The sequence below is a fragment of the Gigantopelta aegis genome, chromosome 4 (assembly GCF_016097555.1).
Source record: "Gigantopelta aegis isolate Gae_Host chromosome 4, Gae_host_genome, whole genome shotgun sequence".
Lineage (NCBI taxonomy): Eukaryota > Metazoa > Mollusca > Gastropoda > Neomphalida > Peltospiridae > Gigantopelta > Gigantopelta aegis.
Window position 1 is genome coordinate 115652382 of NC_054702.1, and position 21222 is coordinate 115673603.

Sequence of the window (21222 nt, forward strand, 5' to 3'; positions counted from 1 at the left end):
ATAACCACGGTTTGTAGCCACACTGTAATACATTCTCCACTGACAGTTATAACCACTTTGTAGCCACACTGTAATACATTCTCCACTGACAGTTATAACCACGGTTTGTAGCTGTAATACATTCTCCACTGACAGTTATAACCACGGTTTGTAGCCACACTGTAATACATTCTCCACTGACAGTTATAACCACGGTTTGTAGCCACACTGTAATACATTCTCCACTGACAGTTATAACCATGGTTTGTAGCTTCACTGTAATACATTCTCCACTGACAGTTATAACCATGGTTTGTAGCTGTAATTCATTCTCCACTGACAGTTATAACCACGGTTTGTCGCTTTACTGCAATACATTTTGCACTAGCAGTTATAACCACGGTTTGTAGCTTTACATTCTCTACTGGTAGTTTTATTAAAACCTTTAAAACCTTTAAAACTAGTGTGTAAGATTGGAAACTTGGTTCAAACCTTTAATTGTTGTACGCGTGTAATTGTACAAATAGGAATTCTTATATACTGCTCTGTACTAGTTGAGCTGTATTGTGGGCAGTGTCTGTTCATATATTTTACCAAGTTATTTTATTATGATTTGTTATTGTAGGAAACGTTTTATCTGTAATGTTCATACTTTTCACAATTCTTTGCACAGCAACTAGAATTTTGTTGTTGATGTAGTCGTCCATTTTTTTAATTCACTTTGATGACCGACAGTCAATGTCTTTTTGTTCTACATTGTCATTCAACTTTTTTGTTTGTTTGTATTAAGTTTTTTTGTTTTTTTCATTCATTCATTCATTCATTGATTCACTTATTTATTCATTGATTCATTCATTACAACACTGTTGATGACACCTACATGTAGTAGCAGATATATTTTTTTCATGCATGTGGTTTCATTAAATGTTAATTCATTCATTCAATTATTCATCTTGTAACAGATATATTTTTTCATCCTTGTGGTATTATTAAATGTTAGTTTATTAATTTGTTGCAGTGAACACGGAGTGGCTGGTTCCGTATCGCGACGGCTCGCCCCCGGAGAAGTATTTCTGTTCCACCAAGCTGAGCGTGTGGGCGAACGTGGCCGACCAGGTGCAGGAGGCTGTGCGTGACTGTCACCAGATGATGGCGCCGTACTTCGAGAAAACTCACAGGGACATCGTCGCACAGATCACAGGTTTCACAACCTAAAGATGCAGTCACCCTAGTTTTAACCATTAAAATAGACACAAAGTTTAGTTAATCTACAAACCTGCAACATACATTTCAATACGGTTATTTCAGATAGAAGCTAAAATGTGTGATGTTTAAACAGGGAAATAGTGTCTAAAACTAATTTGTTTGTTTCAATAACCATTGCTTCTCAGACGAACTGGGTCTGTCATTTTAATACATTATTCTGAATATTATAATAATGCAGACAATTGTCCTTTTTCATGAATAGTTCATTTCCACAATGTGATATACACTAATTTCAATATTTTGGGAGTTAGCAGTGAAGGTATATTGATGTTAGTACAAATCAGCAATACAACAACAATGTTTTTGTCAAAACACGATTTAAGCCCATTGATTACGATGTTAAAAATGTGGTTTGTTTGATATATACTAGTCAGGTCACAGTGAAACCACATTTTCTCAAAATTACTTAAATGAATGTATATCACATTTCGGTACATACAAGTATGTCCAAAATGTATTAGTTGGTTCTCATAAGAAATTCATCTGTTGTTTTAAAGCATTTTGTTATGTTGGTGTGCAGGCGCTTACATTTGTTTGACACACAATACTGTAAATCATGTAATTAATACGTCATGATATTATTGCGTCCGTACATTTTCTATAGCCATTACCTGTCCTCAAACAAGGGCACCTCCCCCCCACGCAAGTGGTCTGGTCCGAACATCCCAACAGCCAATGGGATGGCCTAAATTCTTCTACTGCATACTGCTCTCTAGTTCCGGTCACATGACTGTAACTTCCTTCTTTTTCTCTTCGCTAAAGGGTCTGGACGTCCTTTTGCTTGGCTCTGTTTGGAGTCAACTTTTATAAGACCTTTGGTTTTGTATTCGTGTTTGGGTGAAATGTTTTTCACCTTTGTTTTCGTTAGCTTTCGTATGTTTTTTTTCGCGTATTTCGCTTGACTTTCCAAGCGTTTAATTACATGAAATGTTGTTTATATTGCCGGTTGTCGTGTCGGACGCCATTTGCAAAATGGCGTCTGTGTTGACTGGCTTTGTGTTTGGGTGAAATGTTTTTCACCTTAATTTTCGTTAGCTTTCGCTTTTTTTTTTTTTTGCGTATTTCGCTTGACTTTCCAAGCGTTTAATTACATGAAATGTTGTTTATATTGCCGGTTGTCGTGTCGGCTTTGTATTTGTGTTATGGTTGGTTTTTCTTTCTTTTCACAGATTGAAAAATTACTATTATCATATCTGATAATGTTCAGGCGACTAGTTCGAGCGTGTTACGCTGCAAGAAGTTAGTGCCGGCGGCGACCCACACGACTTATGTCCAGGTTGTCGTGTTTCGTGTGGCCTCACTTCTAGATGCGACCTTTGTGCGGGCTTGTCTGATGTCGAGTTCGCGGCTTACCTGAAGTTGGTGTCAGCGAGGACCAAGAAGGTGGAATCTTCGAGGACCAAGAAGGTGGAATCTTCGCCTTCGATTGCTGACTCCGTGGCGGAAGTGTTACGTTCAATTCTACCGACCATGCTGGAAGAAACAAGGGCGTCAATGGCGACCTTACCCAAACCGGCGGGTTCGGGGTCAGGTCCGGTTCCAGTCTCCTCTTCAGGGGGTGCGGCTTCTTCAGCTCCACCGATACCTAAGACTTCGGATGACAGGCCTGCGGTCTCTACGCAGCCCTCTAAGAAGCCGGCTCATTCAGATAGACGCTCCACGGATTCCAAGGCTCACCGATCTTCGGCGGGGAAGTCCTCTTCGGCGCATCGGAGCCGGGTCCGTAACCGTTCCACATGACCTGTATGGCTCCCTACGGGTTCCACAGATCGTCAGCGCCAACCTTCAGTTGATGTGGCTTCCAAGGCCTCCGAGGGCTAGACGGGACCATCCACGGTCCGGTTAACCGGCGGCTTCCATTACGGTACATCGATTGGCCTGTGCTCGAGTTTTACGAGACTTTGGTGATGAAGCGCCTGCGGCATCTGTCATTGAAGAGCCTGACTCTACGAACCATATGACTATGAGGGATTGCTTGGCGGCCGTCTACGACATGTTGCCGTCCTTGCCACATCCAACGACGATGTGGTCATCCGTTCCTTGGTATCCACACGGGACCGCTCACGGTCCGGTTCTCTGGTATCTCCATCGGGCCATGACCAGAGCGACTGGCCTGTTCACGGGTGCTACGTGACTTTCTGATGATGTATCGGTTCTTGCGGTGCTGGAAGATCTGGATGCGGCGGACCACCTGTCACTGAGGGATTGTCTGGCTGTCATATCTGATATGCTACCGCCGCTGGCCCATCCACCTGTTTCAGCCAAGAAGGGTCCGGTTTCGATGATCGCCACGGAGGTTCCACCGGCAGATGTCGGCATTCGATCGTTGGCTGCCACAGGCCCCCGTCGGTTTACACGGCTACCAGTAACCGGCCCGTGCGGATCGTTGTTCCAGCAAGCAGACGGAGCCCTGTAACGAACTGGAAGATTGCGTCATCGGCTCACCGTTTGGTACCGTCGTCCCGTGATCGATCGAAGTGGTGCAGCGTCCAGGGTTCCACCGGCTCCTGCCGGTCCGTGTACATCGTACCGTCCACACCAGTCGTCAGCTGATTCGGTGTTCAGGTTTTACACCGGCTTCTGACGGGACCGTCCACGGTCCGTGTTCCGATTGCAGCCAGTACGTTGGATCGAAGTGCCTGTGCCATGTTACTGACTGATTTTCCAGATGATACGTCGGCACCTTCCGTTATAGAAGATCCGGACGCAGTGACCCACATGGCTGTGACTGATTGTCTCCCGTCTTCAACCTATCCTTCAACGGTGTGGCGCCGGCTTTGGATGACGCTGTTTCCGGCGGGACCAGACGTCTTCCTAGAACTTACAGATTGGCACGTCCTGTCGATGGCTTCAGTTCAGCATACATGTACATGGCGACTATAACTCCTTATGTGCAGGATGCCAGAGGTTATGCCTTGTTCTAGCCGTTGACTTTGATGTTGGTCTACCTTATATCTTCCGTGACGTCGATGTGCACTACGATTGCACACTATCGTCAACCGACTTGCCTGAAGCGATCCATTCTTGACTTTCAGCACAAGCTGGTAATCTTGGCAGACCTGTGGTCTACATACGGCTCTTTGCTGTGAAGGGGTTCGACGTTACAAGCGTTCCGGGTTGGTGACGAAGACAGTCTACTGGTCCGGTCACTTGTGTTGAGATCCCGTGCACCGATATTCTCTTGTTCAAGGAAGGTTCAGCGACATTCGGCAGATCGTTCTCTATATCCGGTGGCGATGCAAGACAGTCGCTACTTCCGCTGGTTCCGGAAGTTATCCAGTTGCCATCACGTGGTACGGGGGTTTTACCTTCACCGTTTTCCTATGGTTCATTGCAGCTTATCAACTCACTGACTTTCACTGTTGTTACCGCCAGAGTTCGTGACCGATGCTGTCTAGATGGTCTCTGCTGCTGTTTCGCACCGGGTGGTGTGATGACCGTGTATTTTAGCTGGTTGCTGTTTTGCGTTGCTTCACTTCCAGGTATATCGGGCATGTAGCGTAGCGAGTTGCTACGCTGTCTTGGCTCTTGCCTGTATCACGGGGTCACTGTTTCCGATGTCTTGATTCCTGAATCACTCTATTACTGTTTCATGAAGTATCATTGCAAGAGTAATTTTGACGTCGGCGCAACATTTTATGCTTAGAGGTCACGGTATCCAGTTTGTTTCTGAATCCATGCATTCAGTACAATAACGCAGATTTGCTGATCCGGTTACCAGTCGCCTTGCAGTCCAGTCCCTGTTGGTGGCTGTGGTTTCCAGATGAAGCCGATCTACACATCAGCCTGTTGGAGATGTTGGCAGTTACGTCATCCTTCATTGGCGAGAGATGCTGTCAGGCGCCTCTCTCATGGTAGCCACAGACAGTACCACCGCAGTGGCTTATATCAACCGTCGGGGCGGAACCCACTCCAGCAGTCTGCTGCAGTTGACTTATCGTCTCTACAAGCTGGTTGACGAGATTCCGTTGCAACTTCGGGCTCGCCATATTCCAGGGGTTTCCAATGTACTAGTCGACACACTGTCTCAGCCGTTGTCTCCACATCCGACGGAATGGATGCTCCGTCCCGAAGCGTTTCGATGGGTGTGCGACAGACTTTGCACACCAAACATCGATCCTTTCGCCACACGATTCAACCATCAGCTGAGGGTTTACGTGTCTCCGGTGCCGGATCCCGAAGCTCTGGATCTCGACGCATTGGCCATCAGCTGGGAACAGATGGACGCATACGCCAAGGGTGCTTCAGAGGTTTCAGCTGTACTATTGTCGCCTGTTACTCATTGCTCCGATGTGGCCATCCAGGATGTGGTTTCCAGATCTAATACGTCTTGCCGATCCACATCCTTTATCGCTGCCAGACTGGGATCATCTGTTGCTGCATCCCACGTCAAGACTATACCATCCACATCCGCAGTTGTTCCAACTGCACGCGTGGACTTTATCTCCAAGAGTTTGAGGAAGAAAGGTTTTTCTTCACAGTCTACAGCGGCCATTTTGAAAGCGCACAGATCATCTACTACTGCAGCTTACAACGTCAGATGGCTTTGTCTTCACCGATGGTGTGTCCGGCAAAAACTCAACCCTCAGACGATTCAAATACCTCGTCTTGCTGATTTTTTGCTGTATCTGTGGACCACTTTACGATTGAAGGGGTCTACCATCGCTGGGTACATTTCGGTCATCGCTACTGTTCGTGATGTCACTACTGGAACGAAGTTATCGGGTATTCCTGAGATCCATAAGATGATCAAAGGGTTTTGCCTTGAAGATCAAGTACACCGGTTTCAGCCACCAAGATGGGACCTGAATCTGGTGTTACGAGCGTTATCGACCGCACCTTATGAGCCGATCGAATCCTCTTCCCTGCAAGACTTGACGCGGAAGACGGTGTTTTTACTCGGTTTCGCCACGGCTGCCCGTGTCTCAGAACTCCATGCTCTTGATGTAGACTTGGTACGTTTTCACCGAGATCGGCGTGCAGTCAACTTGGGGTTACTCATGAACTTTGTTGCAAAGAATCAGTTACCAGACCAAGCGCCTCGTTCGTATGTTGTGCAGGCCTTCTCCTCTATCGTTGGTCCAGCGGACGTTGAGGACTTGGCGTTGTGCCCTGTTAGAGCCCTGCACCAGTACATCGAGAGGACCAGATCTTTTCGACAACATCGCAAAAGACTTGTCCTCTCCTGTAACCAGAGTCGGTTGAGGGATATTACCAAGAACACGGTGGCCACCTGGATCCGGTCTTCTATCCTGTCCGCCTATCAGAAGGAGGGTTTACCTGCTCCGTCTGCTTCTAATCTGCATGAACTCCGTGCCTTGGCTGCCACGATGTCCCTGCACTGCAACACACCCATTCAGCACATTACCACTGGTTGTTTCTGGGCTACGGACTCCATCTTCACCAACTATTATCTGAGGGATGTCTCCACAGAAGACGTTGAGGGGTTCCATCATCTGGGTCCGGTTGTTGCTGCACAGACTCTGTTGAATACAAGCCGTCCTCGTCGCCGTTGATGTCTGTCTGATTCTGGGCTGCATACCGAGATGTCCATCGAATCGACAGATGAGGATTGCTTAGACTTTTGTTCTTTTGCACAGTTCACGTACTGGTGCCGGAACTTTTGTCTCGATAACCTTTACCCTGCACTGCATGTGGTTATTGGTTGTCGTTATTGAACTAACAGATCTTTGGTGTACTAGACAGAAAACACTCGGGGGTCTTGTTTTGTTCAATGTTCTGACGGATGCACCTCATTAGGTTGTCGCTTGTTATTGAAACAAATAACACTTCAATACGTGAGGGTTACCTAACACCTGCATCCCTGGTGACTACGACTTCCCACCTGTCAGAACCAGCATGAGATGTGGCAGCCGCCTCCTGGTCCTTGTTCTGGGAGCCGTACCTGCCACTGCTGACGGATGCCACCATTCTGGTTGTTGTTACTAACATCACCTGCATTGGTCTGTGACGGGCATCCCTAGGAGGAGGGCTTACCAAGGTTGGCCTTATTCTTCCACTAGTCAGCCTCTTTCCGGTTGGGGAGTTATCACAAGCATCTACAGATCTCGGCACCCACCACCATCTGTTGAATGCTGCCCTTGTTTGAGGACAGGTAATGGCTATAGAAATGGAGAAAACTTGGAGTGTTTTCTCTTTTATAGATACATTACCTGTCCTCAAGATTTTATCCCGCCCGGGCCTCCCCGCTTCCTGTTCTCCGTGCGATGCGCTCAAGGCAACAGTGTCAACTTGCGACCAGTCTAACTTAAATACCATGTATAGAGTCGAGCCAAATGGTTTGAAGAAATATGCACGGATTGTTGGTTGCGGTTATATAATTTTCTACTGTTTAATTTTTAAAGAAATATATTTAGTAATAAAAGTTGTTGATTATAATTTTACAAATGTTCAAAACAGTTTAAATGTATACAGTAATCCAGAAGTGTAAGAAAATTTGAAAAATACTCACATCGCAAAATTAGCTTTTTAAAAACAAAACATTTGGAACATCACTGTATTATATAACCGCTATGATATTCCAGGAAAGTGAAAATAGAATGGCAACATCGAAACGAAAGAAAGATTCTGGAAGTATTCACAAAAAGACATTTAACAAAAATAGTTTTTGTATTTTGTTTCATCTTTATAATTATATTATAAAAGTTTTATTTTATTTAGAAGTATTATAGTAAAATCCTGCATATTTTTTGTATTGGGAATGAGACTAAACAAAATGCGTCAAGTTATTATTGCGTCGATGTGTTCGCCGCATTTTTCGCATTAATTACTTGCTCGCATTAATTTCATGATTTACAGTATGATGTTGTTTTATTATGTGGGGTGGTGTCAAACAATCGTTCATTGATTCATTACTCTTCTACTCAGAAAATGTGTGTTTCTCTCCCAGTAAGTCATCAGAGTTATTTACTAACATTGTTTATCTTTCTCAAATCACATGAAATGCCCCCATGATATAATCAGTTTATTAAATATTAAACAGTGTCAAATGTCTAAAACAAATACATGATACTAAAATATGACGATGTATTTATGCAATGTTTTTTAACAGTTAACTTGTTCACCACATCAATAGCAGTTTGTGTTAGTAGCTCCATCTGGGGTTCTGTGTGAGTGTTGTATGTAGGTTACGCAGTGTTATATATTTTGTGTTTTCATTGCAGGTCAGGTGGTGTTTGATGCTCTCGGCCAGTCTGACATTCAGGGCGTGCGTTCCATCACCGACACGGTCAGCGAGGGACTCCGACTGCTGGGACTCCAACAAAACGTTAAATTTTACTTTTCTTTCTTCACGCTCTTACAACACGGGAGTGCCATAATTACTATAAATAGGACAGCTAATTATCAGTTGTGTAATAAGTGTAATAGAAACACACCATTTCTTTTCCTACTTGCCTGTTGATGTTTTCCTGAATGTCAGATATAATCATTGATATGATAAACAGTGAGAGTAAACACACCCTTTCTTTTCCTACTTGCCTGTTGATGTTTTCCTGAATGTCAGATATAATCATTGATATGATAAACAGTGAGAGTAAACACACTATTTCTTTTCCTACTTGCCTGTTGATGTTTTCCTGAATGCCAGATATAATCATTGATATGATAAACAGTGAGAGTAAACACACCCTTTCTTTTCCTACTTGCCTGTTGATGTTTTCCTGAATGCCAGATATAATCATTGATATGATAAACAGTGAGAGTAAAAACACCCTTTCTTTTCTTACTTGCCTGTTGATGTTTTCCTGAATGCCAGATATAATCATTGATATGATAAACAGTGAGAGTAAACACACCCTTTCTTTTCCTACTTGCCTGTTGATGTTTTCCTGAATGCCAGATATAATCATTGATATGATAAACAGTGAGAGTAAACACACCCTTTCTTTTCCTACTTGCCTGTTGATGTTTTCCTGAATGCCAGATATAATCATTGATATGATAAACAGTGAGAGTAAACACACCCTTTCTTTTCCTACTTGCCTGTTGATGTTTTCCTGAATGCCAGATATAATCATTGATATGATAAACAGTGAGAGTACTTATTGTGTTGATTGTTATGAACCTTTCTCCTGATGTGTTACTTTACGATAATAAGTAGGTTTGTTAATTATTTTCATTAAATATTTTCTTTACCAGGTGAAGCCGCTAGAATTTCTAGGAAAATATCTCCTCGAGCAATCGGGAGCTACAGAAATCACTATGACAACCGAAAAGCTAAAAGAATCCCAGGTATGATACAAATCCATGCAATCCAGGACTCACCCAATCCATTGCCAGTTGCTGATTTTTATACAAACTGGCCACAACACTTAGACTTTGACTAATAAAATCTTCCTTAAATTAACCATTTTTATACAAACTGGCACAACACTTAGTCTTTGACTAATAATATCTTCCTTAAATTAACCATTTTTATACAAACTGGCCACAACACTTAGTCTTTGACTAATAAAATCTTCCTTAAATTAACCATTTTTATACAAACTGGCACAACACTTAGACTTTGACTAATAAAATCTTCCTTAAATTAACCATTTTTATACAAACTGGCACAACACTTAGACTTTGACTAATAAAATCTTCCTTAAATTAACCATTTTTATACAAACTGGCACAACACTTAGTCTTTGACTAATAATATCTTCCTTAAATTAACCATTTTTATACAAACTGGCACAACACTTAGTCTTTGACTAATAAAATCTTCCTTAAATTAACCATTTTTATACAAACTGGCCACAACACTTAGTCTTTGACTAATAAAATCTTCCTTAAATTAACCATTTTTATACAAACTGGCACAACACTTAGACTTTGACTAATAAAATCTTCCTTAAATTAACCATTTTTATACAAACTGGCACAACACTTAGTCTTTGACTAATAATATCTTCCTTAAATTAACCATTTTTATACAAACTGGCCACAACACTTAGACTTTGACTAATAAAATCTTCCTTAAATTAACCATTTTTATACAAACTGGCCACAACACTTAGACTTTGACTAATAAAATCTTCCTTAAATTAACCATTTTTATACAAACTGGCACAACACTTAGTCTTTGACTAATAATATCTTCCTTAAATTAACCATTTTTATACAAACTGGCCACAACACTTAGACTTTGACTAATAAAATCTTCCTTAAATTAACCATTTTTATACAAACTGGCCACAACACTTAGACTTTGACTAATAAAATCTTCCTTAAATTAACCATTTTTATACAAACTGGCACAACACTTAGTCTTTGACTAATAATATCTTCCTTAAATTAACCATTTTTATACAAACTGGCCACAACACTTAGTCTTTGACTAATAAAATCTTCCTTAAATTAACCATTTTTATACAAACTGGCACAACACTTAGTCTTTGACTAATAATATCTTCCTTAAATTAACCATTTTTATACAAACTGGCACAACACTTAGTCTTTGACTAATAATATCTTCCTTAAATTAACCATTTTTATACAAACATGCCACAACACTTAGACTTTGACTAATAAAATCTTCCTTAAATTAACCATTTTTATACAAACTGGCACAACACTTAGTCTTTGACTAATAATATCTTCCTTAAATTAACCATTTTTATACAAACTGGCCACAACACTTAGACTTTGACTAATAAAATCTTCCTTAAATTAACCATTTTTATACAAACTGGCACAACACTTAGTCTTTGACTAATAATATCTTCCTTAAATTAACCATTTTTATACAAACTGGCCACAACACTTAGTCTTTGACTAATAAAATATTCCTTAAATTAACCATTTTTATACAAACTGGCACAACACTTAGTCTTTGACTAATAATATCTTCCTTAAATTAACCATTTTTATACAAACTGGCACAACACTTAGTCTTTGACTAATAAAATATTCCTTAAATTAACCATTTTTATACAAACATGCCACAACACTTAGTCTTTGACTAATAAAATATTCCTTAAATTAACAATTTTTTTATAATTTTGAAGGATATTCTCTACATATTTGAAAATTGGCTAAACCAAAATTTGTTCCACATTAAATTATTTTCAGAGTACTCTCTGTGGCATGCATGTTTGCGACAAAAAAACCTAAACATTGAGTACTTCGTAATTAGAAATACAAATAGACACAGTTGTAGTTTTTAAAAACAAAGTAATGGTAATAGTTTTATTTAATGACACCATTAGAGCATATTGAATAATCAATCATCGGAGGTCAAACATTCGGTAATAGTTTTATTTAATGACGCCATTAGAGCATATTGAATAATCAATCATCGGAGGTCAAACATTCGGTAATAGTTTTATTTAATGACGCCATTAGAGCATATTGAATAATCAATCATCGGAGGTCAAACATTCGGTAATAGTTTTATTTAATGACGCCATTAGAGCATATTGAATAATCAATCATCGGAGGTCAAACATTTGGTGATTCTGTTCTAGAAAGTGTCACATTGGTAGTAAGAGGTAACTGAATTACAAAACAAATTATAAACCTATTTCTTGAGTGTTTACATTGATATAATGCAGACATGGCTCTACCTTTGGCACTGAATTTGCTCGGTGAATGCATTAAAGTTTCCTCCATCTTAACCAGTGCCCTATGTCTGATGTATCAATGTTTTCTTGTGTGTGGTTTTTTGTCTGTGTCCCTTGTTGCTGTTTACCAACTTATGTGGTGGAAGTGGATTTGTTCTTACTAGTTTAAAATAGCAACAGCTCTGAGTTAGAGACCAAGTAGCCTTGTTTAAAATGTGTCCACTTGTCTCTAAACATATATTCCTTTCCTGTCCTTTATATGTAGACCCAGCTTTGCAATAACCCCGTATTAGATGACAAATAGTGGTAGTTTCAGAGATGTTGAGGTGATGTTAAGATAAATACTGTATATCGCTGTGTATTAGTCAACTCTGCAGATAACCCAACCCCTTAATTCACCCCTCAATATCTGGTACAAAAAGGTGAGTATGATGTATAAGCCGACTCAACTTTTACGTAGTTCAAATGGGCAAAAATATAGATATGTTTGATCGATATGCTGTCAGTCTCGTGCAACAGTCACTCGCGGGAATTTGTTTTGGTGAACCGATCAAAGTCAATGTACATTAGCTATTTTAATAAAGATTTTAAAATAGCTCAAAAAGAATAAAAAGGTTTATAAAAAAATCCCCTAATATGGGATAACTTTGTTCTGTTCTTTTATTTCTCGATTGAATCGATCGCATGGACATCGCTAGCTGATAAATATAGTTTCACTTATATATGGCGGTGTAAATATTATTTAACACCTACGATAGATAATTGCAATGATGAATACAACCTATTCCGTTCATTTTATAAGTAGTGATAAAACGTAGTTTCTAATAATTTATTAGGAATTGCAGAATCAAGAATGACGGTAAGTAAAGATCATCAGTTCTGACAAATTAAATCTGCAATTGGGGACAAAATATCAGCGGTCATGAAAAGACTTGATGATCGTTCTCATGATGTGACACACTGGGCACCAAATACTGGTACTACTTGTCGGTGGCTTTTGTCAGAAATTGTCAAAAATAAAAATAAAATAAATTTGATTTAATTTCTCAAATAAAATATAACTTTATTGTGTGTATCAAAAAAATGGATACTGATGTGGGACCTAATAGAGCCTGTTACAAATACTGGTCGAATAATGCAATGGTAGTACACACCAATATTTTGTTGTATTTTCTTAGACCTTGTTGACTCTGTGTATTGGCCAACCCCTCTTCTCTTAGTGGTATTTAGAAGCTTGAAAAGTCGGCTGAAACACAGCAATATACAGTACTCCTATCCACTGTGGCACGTTGTGTTTGATTTGTTTGACCAGCTGTCTGCGTCGCGCCAGTACGGTGATCCCGGTGATGAGATGGATCGACTCGATCAGAGCGACGGTGAGAACGTCAAGGAGCAGACAGAACTCGACGAGGACGATGAGGACGGAGACTTCCGCGGGGGAGATAACCCCGCTACAGATGACGGTAAAGAGGGTGTTTTCACATCAGTTTGGTTATTACAGCAGGGATTGTCATGTGCCACGTCTCCACTTGTTATATGTGTGTACTGTCGTTGAATTGTTTGTATCTTACAACTAGTTAAAACAAAACATTTGTTCAGGTTGTACTTCCAACAGCAAATCTTTAAATGTCTGGAGATGTTTTCTCTTAAAAAGTATTATTACGGTTTTAAATAATTATTTCTTTAATTGTTGCACTGAGATTTGTGTTATTACATCAGTGTGATATATTATTTCATTAAATAAATACATTTATCCTTTAATATGCCCGTAATATCCATGTCATAAACCCACTTGGTATTTTGCATTATAAACCTAATTAAAATTCTTCTACTGTCAGTAGGTCATTTATTTTACAAACCAACAAGACCCGTGTACCTTAGCATATAATGTTTTCATAAAATTTAGTTAAAGTTCTGTGTGATGTTAAACAATTTGTGCCAATCGTGTTATATATATATTACCGAATTAGGGAATTTTTTTAACAGCAAAAAGCTGTGCTTTTTTAGAAGTATTGTAGGATAAATAGAAATCACTACTCATGTTTTTTAATTTGTAAAAGATCAACCTAGTCTAGTAAAACGGTATTTGTCTTAGAGCCTTGACAGATACCATTATCATAGAAATTATTGATTTTTTCCATGTTAAAAAATACTCTATTTATGAAATGTTTTAAAAAGAATTGAAAATGAGTAAAGCTCGGTGTGGTGTGTTCTGTGTGACAGAAACCCAGAAGGATGAGGGTCAGGAGAAGAACGAGAGACAGGTGCAGGACGAGTCGAACACGCTGAGACAGACCCACAGAGAGACGCTTCTCCTACACACACAAAGTCTCAGCAGGAAGTTTGGAACCATGAGGGCCACCAAGTCCAAGAGACTGGTACGAGACTTCATGTCAGTCATTTAACATTGATAATCGACAATGCAAAGGACTGCCTATGCGAAAATAGAAAACATTTAATAGTGTTGTTATTATTCAAGAGATTGGATACTACAAATAGTGTTATTCATATCCAAATTGTTTGGGTTTTTTATCATCCTAGCCAGTGCATCACAAATGGTACATGACAAGCTGTAGTATGCATGGTCTTGTCTATGGGAAAATGCAGGTACACAATCTGTTGCTGTTTTTGGTTTTCTTTGGTAGCCACAAGTTTCTACCTTTTCTCTTTCAACCAGTTGTTGAAATAGACACCAAATGTCTATTGTGAAGTGTGCTTTTAAATTCCTTGTCTTTCCTTTCCTTCCAAACATTTGTAACAAATCACAAACACATTATGTTAAGAATATTTAAAACTAGAGACATTCTAGTGTGACGGAGTGCTGTGAGTGTTGCAGTAGGTATTCAAGTGTTAATATTTCCCCTCAGTCTGCAGAAGAGCTGGCCAATCATCCCGAGAAGAGAACCCCGGTAGCGTTTGAGATCCTTACCAGTGAGATAGAGTACAACCGCATGCTGAAAGCCATCAGAGATGTGTTTGTGAGACCCCTCAAGTCAGCATTGTCGTCTAACAGGTAAATAGTTTGAGATCCTTACCAGTGAGATAGAGTACAACCGCATGCTGAAAGCCATCAGAGATGTGTTTGTGAGACCCCTCAAGTCAGCATTGTCGTCTAACAGGTAAATAGTTTGAGATCCTTACCAGTGAGATAGAGTAAGCCATCAGAGATGTGTTTGTGAGACCCCTCAAGTCAGCATTGTCGTCTAACAGGTAAATAGTTTGAGATCCTTACCAGTGAGATAGAGTAAGCCATCAGAGATGTGTTTGTGAGACCCCTCAAGTCAGCATTGTTGTCTAACAGGTAAATAGTTTGAGATCCTTACCAGTGAGATAGAGTAAGCCATCAGAGATGTGTTTGTGAGACCCCTCAAGTCAGCATTGTCGTCTAACAGGTAAATAGTTTGAGATCCTTACCAGTGAGATAGAGTAAGCCATCAGAGATGTGTTTGTGAGACCCCTCAAGTCAGCATTGTCATCTAACAGGTAAATAGTTTGAGATCCTTACCAGTGAGATAGAGTAAGCCATCAGAGATGTGTTTGTGAGACCCCTCAAGTCAGCATTGTCGTCTTACAGGTAAATAGTTTGAGATACTCACCAGTCGTCTAACAGGTAAATAGTTTGAGATCCTTACCAGTGAGATAGAGTAAGCCATCAGAGATGTGTTTGTGAGACCCCTCAAGTCAGCATTGTCGTCTAACAGGTAAATAGTTTGAGATCCTTACCAGTGAGATAGAGTAAGCCATCAGAGATGTGTTTGTGAGACCCCTCAAGTCAGCATTGTCGTCTAACAGGTAAATAGTTTGAGATCCTTACCAGTGAGATAGAGTACAACCGCATGCTGAAAGCCATCAGAGATGTGTTTGTGAGACCCCTCAAGTCAGCATTGTCGTCTAACAGGTAAATAGTTTGAGATCCTTACCAGTGAGATAGAGTAAGCCATCAGAGATGTGTTTGTGAGACCCCTCAAGTCAGCATTGTCGTCTAACAGGTAAATAGTTTGAGATCCTTACCAGTGAGATAGAGTAAGCCATCAGAGATGTGTTTGTGAGACCCCTCAAGTCAGCATTGTCGTCTAACAGGTAAATAGTTTGAGATCCTTACCAGTGAGATAGAGTAAGCCATCAGAGATGTGTTTGTGAGACCCCTCAAGTCAGCATTGTCGTCTAACAGGTAAATAGTTTGAGATCCTTACCAGTGAGATAGAGTACAACCGCATGCTGAAAGCCATCAGAGATGTGTTTGTGAGACCCCTCAAGTCAGCATTGTCGTCTAACAGGTAAATAGTTTGAGATCCTTACCAGTGAGATAGAGTAAGCCATCAGAGATGTGTTTGTGAGACCCCTCAAGTCAGCATTGTCGTCTAACAGGTAAATAGTTTGAGATCATTACCAGTGAGATAGAGTAAGCCATCAGAGATGTGTTTGTGAGACCCCTCAAGTCAGCATTGTCGTCTAACAGGTAAATAGTTTGAGATCCTTACCAGTGAGATAGAGTAAGCCATCAGAGATGTGTTTGTGAGACCCCTCAAGTCAGCACTGTCGTCTAACAAGTAAATAGTTTGAGATACTCACCAGTCGTCTAACAGGTAAATAGTTTGAGTTACTCACCAGTCGTCTATCAGGTAAATAGACTGAGATACTCACCAGTCATCTAACAGGTAAATAGTTTGAGATACTCACCAGTCGTCTAACAGGTAAATAGTTTGAGATACTCACCAGTCGTCTAAGAGGTAAATAGATTTAGATACTCACCAGTCATCTAACGGGTAAATAGATCTAGATACTCACCAGTCATCTAACAGGTAAATAGTTTGAGATACTCACCAATCATCTAAGAGATAAATAGATTGAGATACTCACCAGTCATCTAACAGGTAAATAGATTGAGATACTCATCAGTCATCTAACAGGTAAATAGTTTGAGATACTCACCAGTCGTCTAACAGGTAAATAGTTTGAGATACTCACCAGTCGTCTAAGAGGTAAATAGATTTAGATACTCACCAGTCATCTAACGGGTAAATAGATCTAGATACTCACCAGTCATCTAACAGGTAAATAGTTTGAGATACTCACCAATCATCTAAGAGATAAATAGATTGAGATACTCACCAGTCATCTAACAGGTAAATAGATTGAGATACTCACCAGTCATCTAACAGGTAAATAGATTGAGATACTCACCAGTCATCTAACAGGTAAATAGTTTGAGATACTCACCAGTCATCTAACAGGTAAATAGATTGAGATACTCACCAGTTGTCTAACAGGTAAATAGATTGAGATACTCACCAGTCATCGGACAGCTAAATAGATTGAGATACTCACCAGTCGTCTAACAGGGAAATAGTTTGAGATACTCACCAGTCGTCTAATAGGGAAATAAAGTCTCTTTTTTTCGTACAGGGAGGAAGACAATTACTTGAACACTATGCATCTGAACTTATACGTGTGATGAAAAAACATCGAAATTTGGCAACTACAAAAATTACAAACTATGAGATAACTGTAACGTACAAATTGTAAAAACGTACTGCCACAAAGGTAGCCCTTTTACAGTGTGAAGTCAGTAGTTAAATCTCATGTTGATGTCATGTTTTGGTTTTCAGAATGATGCAGTACTTGCTCTCAAGTATTTGTACAATATGGTTTGACTGACTGCACATATCTCCAATGGATAGACTTGGTTACTTTCACAATCACAATTTAGCTTTCAGGGCACAATATTTCACGAGAACCATTGTTCTGTTCGTGTGTCGGTTATGCAACTTTAAAATCACGTGAACCGCCAATTGGTTATGTGGTGAACAATTAATTTCTAAAATTAAAAGTACTCTATTAGAAGTAAAATTGAAAATCAGTTTATTTTTTTTAATACATTTGAACCACCAATGTAGCATAGAACCATAGGTGAAGTTACAGTTGGGTAGGTCTAACTCATCGGTTACTAGAACTATATTCATGAATGTAACTGAACAATCGGTTACCCAAGTAAAACTCACATGAACAGACATTAAGATTTTGAAATATTGTCCCCTGAGCTTTTGTTATTGTGATTTGATAATAGTGTGTCATTTTGAATATTTTTGACAGTAATCCTGTAACTATTGCTGTTTTTGTCTCGTTCTTCTTGTAGAGCCATCATCAGTGCACAGAACGTGCAGATTATATTCAGCGACGTATTGCAGATATTTGAAACAAGCCGGTAAGTTGATAGTGAAATATATGAAGTTATTAAAATCATTCAGAAAAACTTGTACTTTAAAATATCAAATGTTTTAATCAGTGTTAGTTTGCAGAATTTTGATTCTTTTCCAGGATGTATTTAAATTCATATGTATCATACCGTAACACACTTTATGGACATGTGTTTTCGATACTTTGTTTGTAACTGCATGGATCATGAGATTATGTGAGATATTACATTACTATCGGCCTGAACATAAACAACGAAGTGTCTTTTTTCTCACAATATTGAACATGCTTCTAGTCTAGCTACCAACTTTATGTTTTAATTTTAATACCATAAATATTGTTATGACTTTTTGCTAATGCAGTATTTTAATACCAATGAAATGCCTCACATAGTGAACTCCAGTTATCAGAAATACCTGCAAAGTTATCATCTGCTACGCTGACATTAGACCAGCTGTCATAGTTATATGATATTCCATGTGATCCTTACACTGAACAGTAACGTTATGGACCACTAGTTGGGTTTCCTCTTATGTCATTCACAGCAAAGTTCTGTTTGGTAATTTCTGGTGGGAGCCTGTTTACATGTACATTTAGTACAAATCAAGGTGGTTTGGTGGAGTTTTTGAAGATATTTAGTACAAATCAAGGTGGTTTGGTGGAGTTTTTGAAGATATTTAGTACAAATCAAGGTGGTTTGGTGGAGTTTTTGAAGATATTTAGTACAAATCAAGGTGGTTTGGTGGAGTTTTTGAAGATATTTAGTACAAATCAAGGTGGTTTGGTGGAGTTTTTGAAGATATTTAGTACAAATCAAGGTGGTTTGGTGGAGTTTTTGAAGATATTTAGTTCATGTACCTCTGTCAGAGTGCTTAAGGTGGCAATCTGAATTTTGGTTCCCTTGATATGTAGAACAAGAGGATTAGATATTAATCTGTGATAAGAACATAATGTAAATATGTTTTCAGTTAAAACTCTTTATTGTTTTGAAAACGTTTCGTTATTTTTTACAAGTTTCAAACATTTTATGATTTTATTTTCAAAAGAACAATTTGATATGATTTATTGCATGGAGTGTACACCCTATACTATCATAACAGGGACAGCCAATGAACCTGTTGAAAACATTTGTCAAAATATATCAAAACACCTATATGACTTAGCAGCTTGTTTTTTGGAGAAAAACTTGACGTTCATGGGATATTATCTCTGTTTTTTTACAATAACCTAATGTGACTTGAGAAAGGTAAAATGTGATTATACGTACAAATTATTGTTTTTATTACATTTTTGTTTTTTGCTTATTGTATTGAAAACGCATAATGCCAGGATATAAAATCTTCCAAATGGGCTGTATCATTGGTATTTTGTTTTTGTTTTATTCACATTTAGAAAGTTCTTACAGTATGATAATTTTGTTATTAACATGTGACAGTGGTTTTATGTTATGAACGTTCAGTATAATAATCTTGTTTTTAGAATCCTTACAGAAGACCTGAAGAACTGCCACACACCTGTATGAACGTTCAGTATAATAATCTTGTTTTCAGAATCCTGACTGAAGACCTGAAGAACCGCCACACACCTGTATGAACGTTCAGTATAATAATCTTGTTTTCAGAATCCTGACCGAAGACCTGAAGAACCGCCACACACCTGTATGAACGTTCAGTATAATAATCTTGTTTTTAGAATCCTGACCGAAGACCTGAAGAACCGCCACACACCTGTATGAACGTTCAGTATAATAATCTTGTTTTTAGAATCCTGATCGAAGACCTGAAGAACCGCCACACACCTGTATGAACGTTCAGTATAATAATCTTGTTTTCAGAATCCTGACAGAAGACCTGAAGAACCGCCACACACCTGTATGAACGTTCAGTATAATAATCTTGTTTTCAGAATCCTGACAAGACCTGAAGAACCGCCACACACCTGTATGAACGTTCAGTATAATAATCTTGTTTTCAGAATCCTGACTGAAGACCTGAAGAACTGACACACACCTGTATGAACGTTCAGTATAATAATCTTGTTTTTAGAATCCTGACAGAAGACCTGAAGAACCGCCTGGCTGATTGGCAGTTCCAGCACACGTGTATCGGGGACATCTTCGTCAAGTTGTGCATGCGCCTCAAGTCTTACACCAACTTGGTGAACAACATGGAGGTGATCCTACGCTGCGTCGAGCGCTGCACGGAGCAATCTCCAGCCTTCCGCATGTTCCTACAGCGGCGACACAGGATACCCGAAACCAAGATGTTGACGTAGGTGTCTGTGTGTGATTTGGTGTCAAAGCTAGATAACTCATCGCTTGTTAATAATATGGGGAGGGACGTAGCCTAGTGACAATGTGCTCAATTGATGCGCGGTTGGTCTAGGATCAATCCCGTTGGTGGGTCCATTGAGCTGTTTCTCGCTACAGCCATTGCACCACCACTGGTATATCAAAGGTCACGGTATTTGCTATGCTGTTTGTGGGATTGTGCAGATAAAAGATCCCTTGCTACTAATGAAAAAATGTAATAGGTTTTGTCTCTAAGTATATAATTATGTAAAAATTACCAAATGTTTGACATCCAATAGCCGATGATTGATAAATCAATGTGCTCCAGTGGTGTCGTTAAGCAAAACAAACTAACTTTGTTACGAACAAAACTTAAACAGAAGATACAGTTAAGAGCTGTTTCTACTTAAACGTTTCTGGACATATTTTCTAGTTATATAAAACACATTGGCAAAATACTGTTTTCCTTTTTGGAGTTATAATGATAAAGTTTCCACTACTGGATGTTTCATGGAGTTGTGATGATACGGTTTCCACTACTGGATGTTTCACGGAATTGTAATGATACGGTTTCCACTACTGGATGTTTCACGGAATTGTAATGATACGGTTTCCACTACTGGATGTTTCACGGAATTGTAATGATAAGGTTTCCACTACTGGATGTTTCACGGAATTGTAATGATACGGTTTCCACTACTGGATGTTTCACGGAATTGTAATGATACGGTTTCCACTACTGGATGTTTCACGGAATTGTAATGATAAGGTTTCCACTACTGGATGTTTCACGGAATTGTAATGATACGGTTTCCACTACTGGATGTTTCACGGAATTGTAATGATACGGTTTCCACTACTGGATGTTTGACGACTGATAACAATGTGACATAAAATGCTTAATTAAAAACCAACGTTTATACA

The 21222-nt window shown here is 39.4% G+C and overlaps 2 protein-coding genes across 2 annotated transcripts in view; both read left to right on the forward strand.

The window, feature by feature from the left end:
* The first annotated feature begins 287 nt into the window (after window positions 1–287).
* Window positions 288–15715, forward strand: LOC121370205. The gene is made up of 8 exons (XM_041495320.1): window positions 288–381; window positions 998–1180; window positions 8430–8533; window positions 9406–9498; window positions 13126–13276; window positions 14037–14191; window positions 14681–14826; window positions 15631–15715. The coding sequence occupies exons 1-8, from the start codon at window positions 288–290 to the stop codon at window positions 15713–15715; spliced, it is 1011 nt and encodes a 336-aa protein (XP_041351254.1).
* Window positions 15716–15983: 268 nt separating this feature from the next.
* The window catches only part of LOC121371860 (epithelial cell-transforming sequence 2 oncogene-like), a 37105-nt gene continuing 31866 nt past the window's right edge, over window positions 15984–21222 (forward strand). The window contains exons 1-3 of the mRNA XM_041498068.1: window positions 15984–16090; window positions 17950–18018; window positions 20054–20278. Coding sequence (XP_041354002.1) covers window positions 16029–16090; window positions 17950–18018; window positions 20054–20278 — 356 coding nt within the window. The 5' untranslated portion in view covers window positions 15984–16028. The remainder of the gene's footprint in view (window positions 16091–17949; window positions 18019–20053; window positions 20279–21222) is intronic.

Excerpts from the sequence above, each read along its gene's own strand:
- LOC121370205 (XM_041495320.1), top strand. The coding sequence starts at position 288 with ATGGTTTGTAGCTGTAATTCATTCTCCACTGACAGTTATAACCACGGT. Across the intron at positions 382-997 it reads CACTAGCAGTTATAACCACG|TGAACACGGAGTGGCTGGTT; the intron begins GTTTGTAGCTTT and ends AATTTGTTGCAG. Across the intron at positions 8,534-9,405 it reads TGCTGGGACTCCAACAAAAC|GTGAAGCCGCTAGAATTTCT; the intron begins GTTAAATTTTAC and ends TTTCTTTACCAG.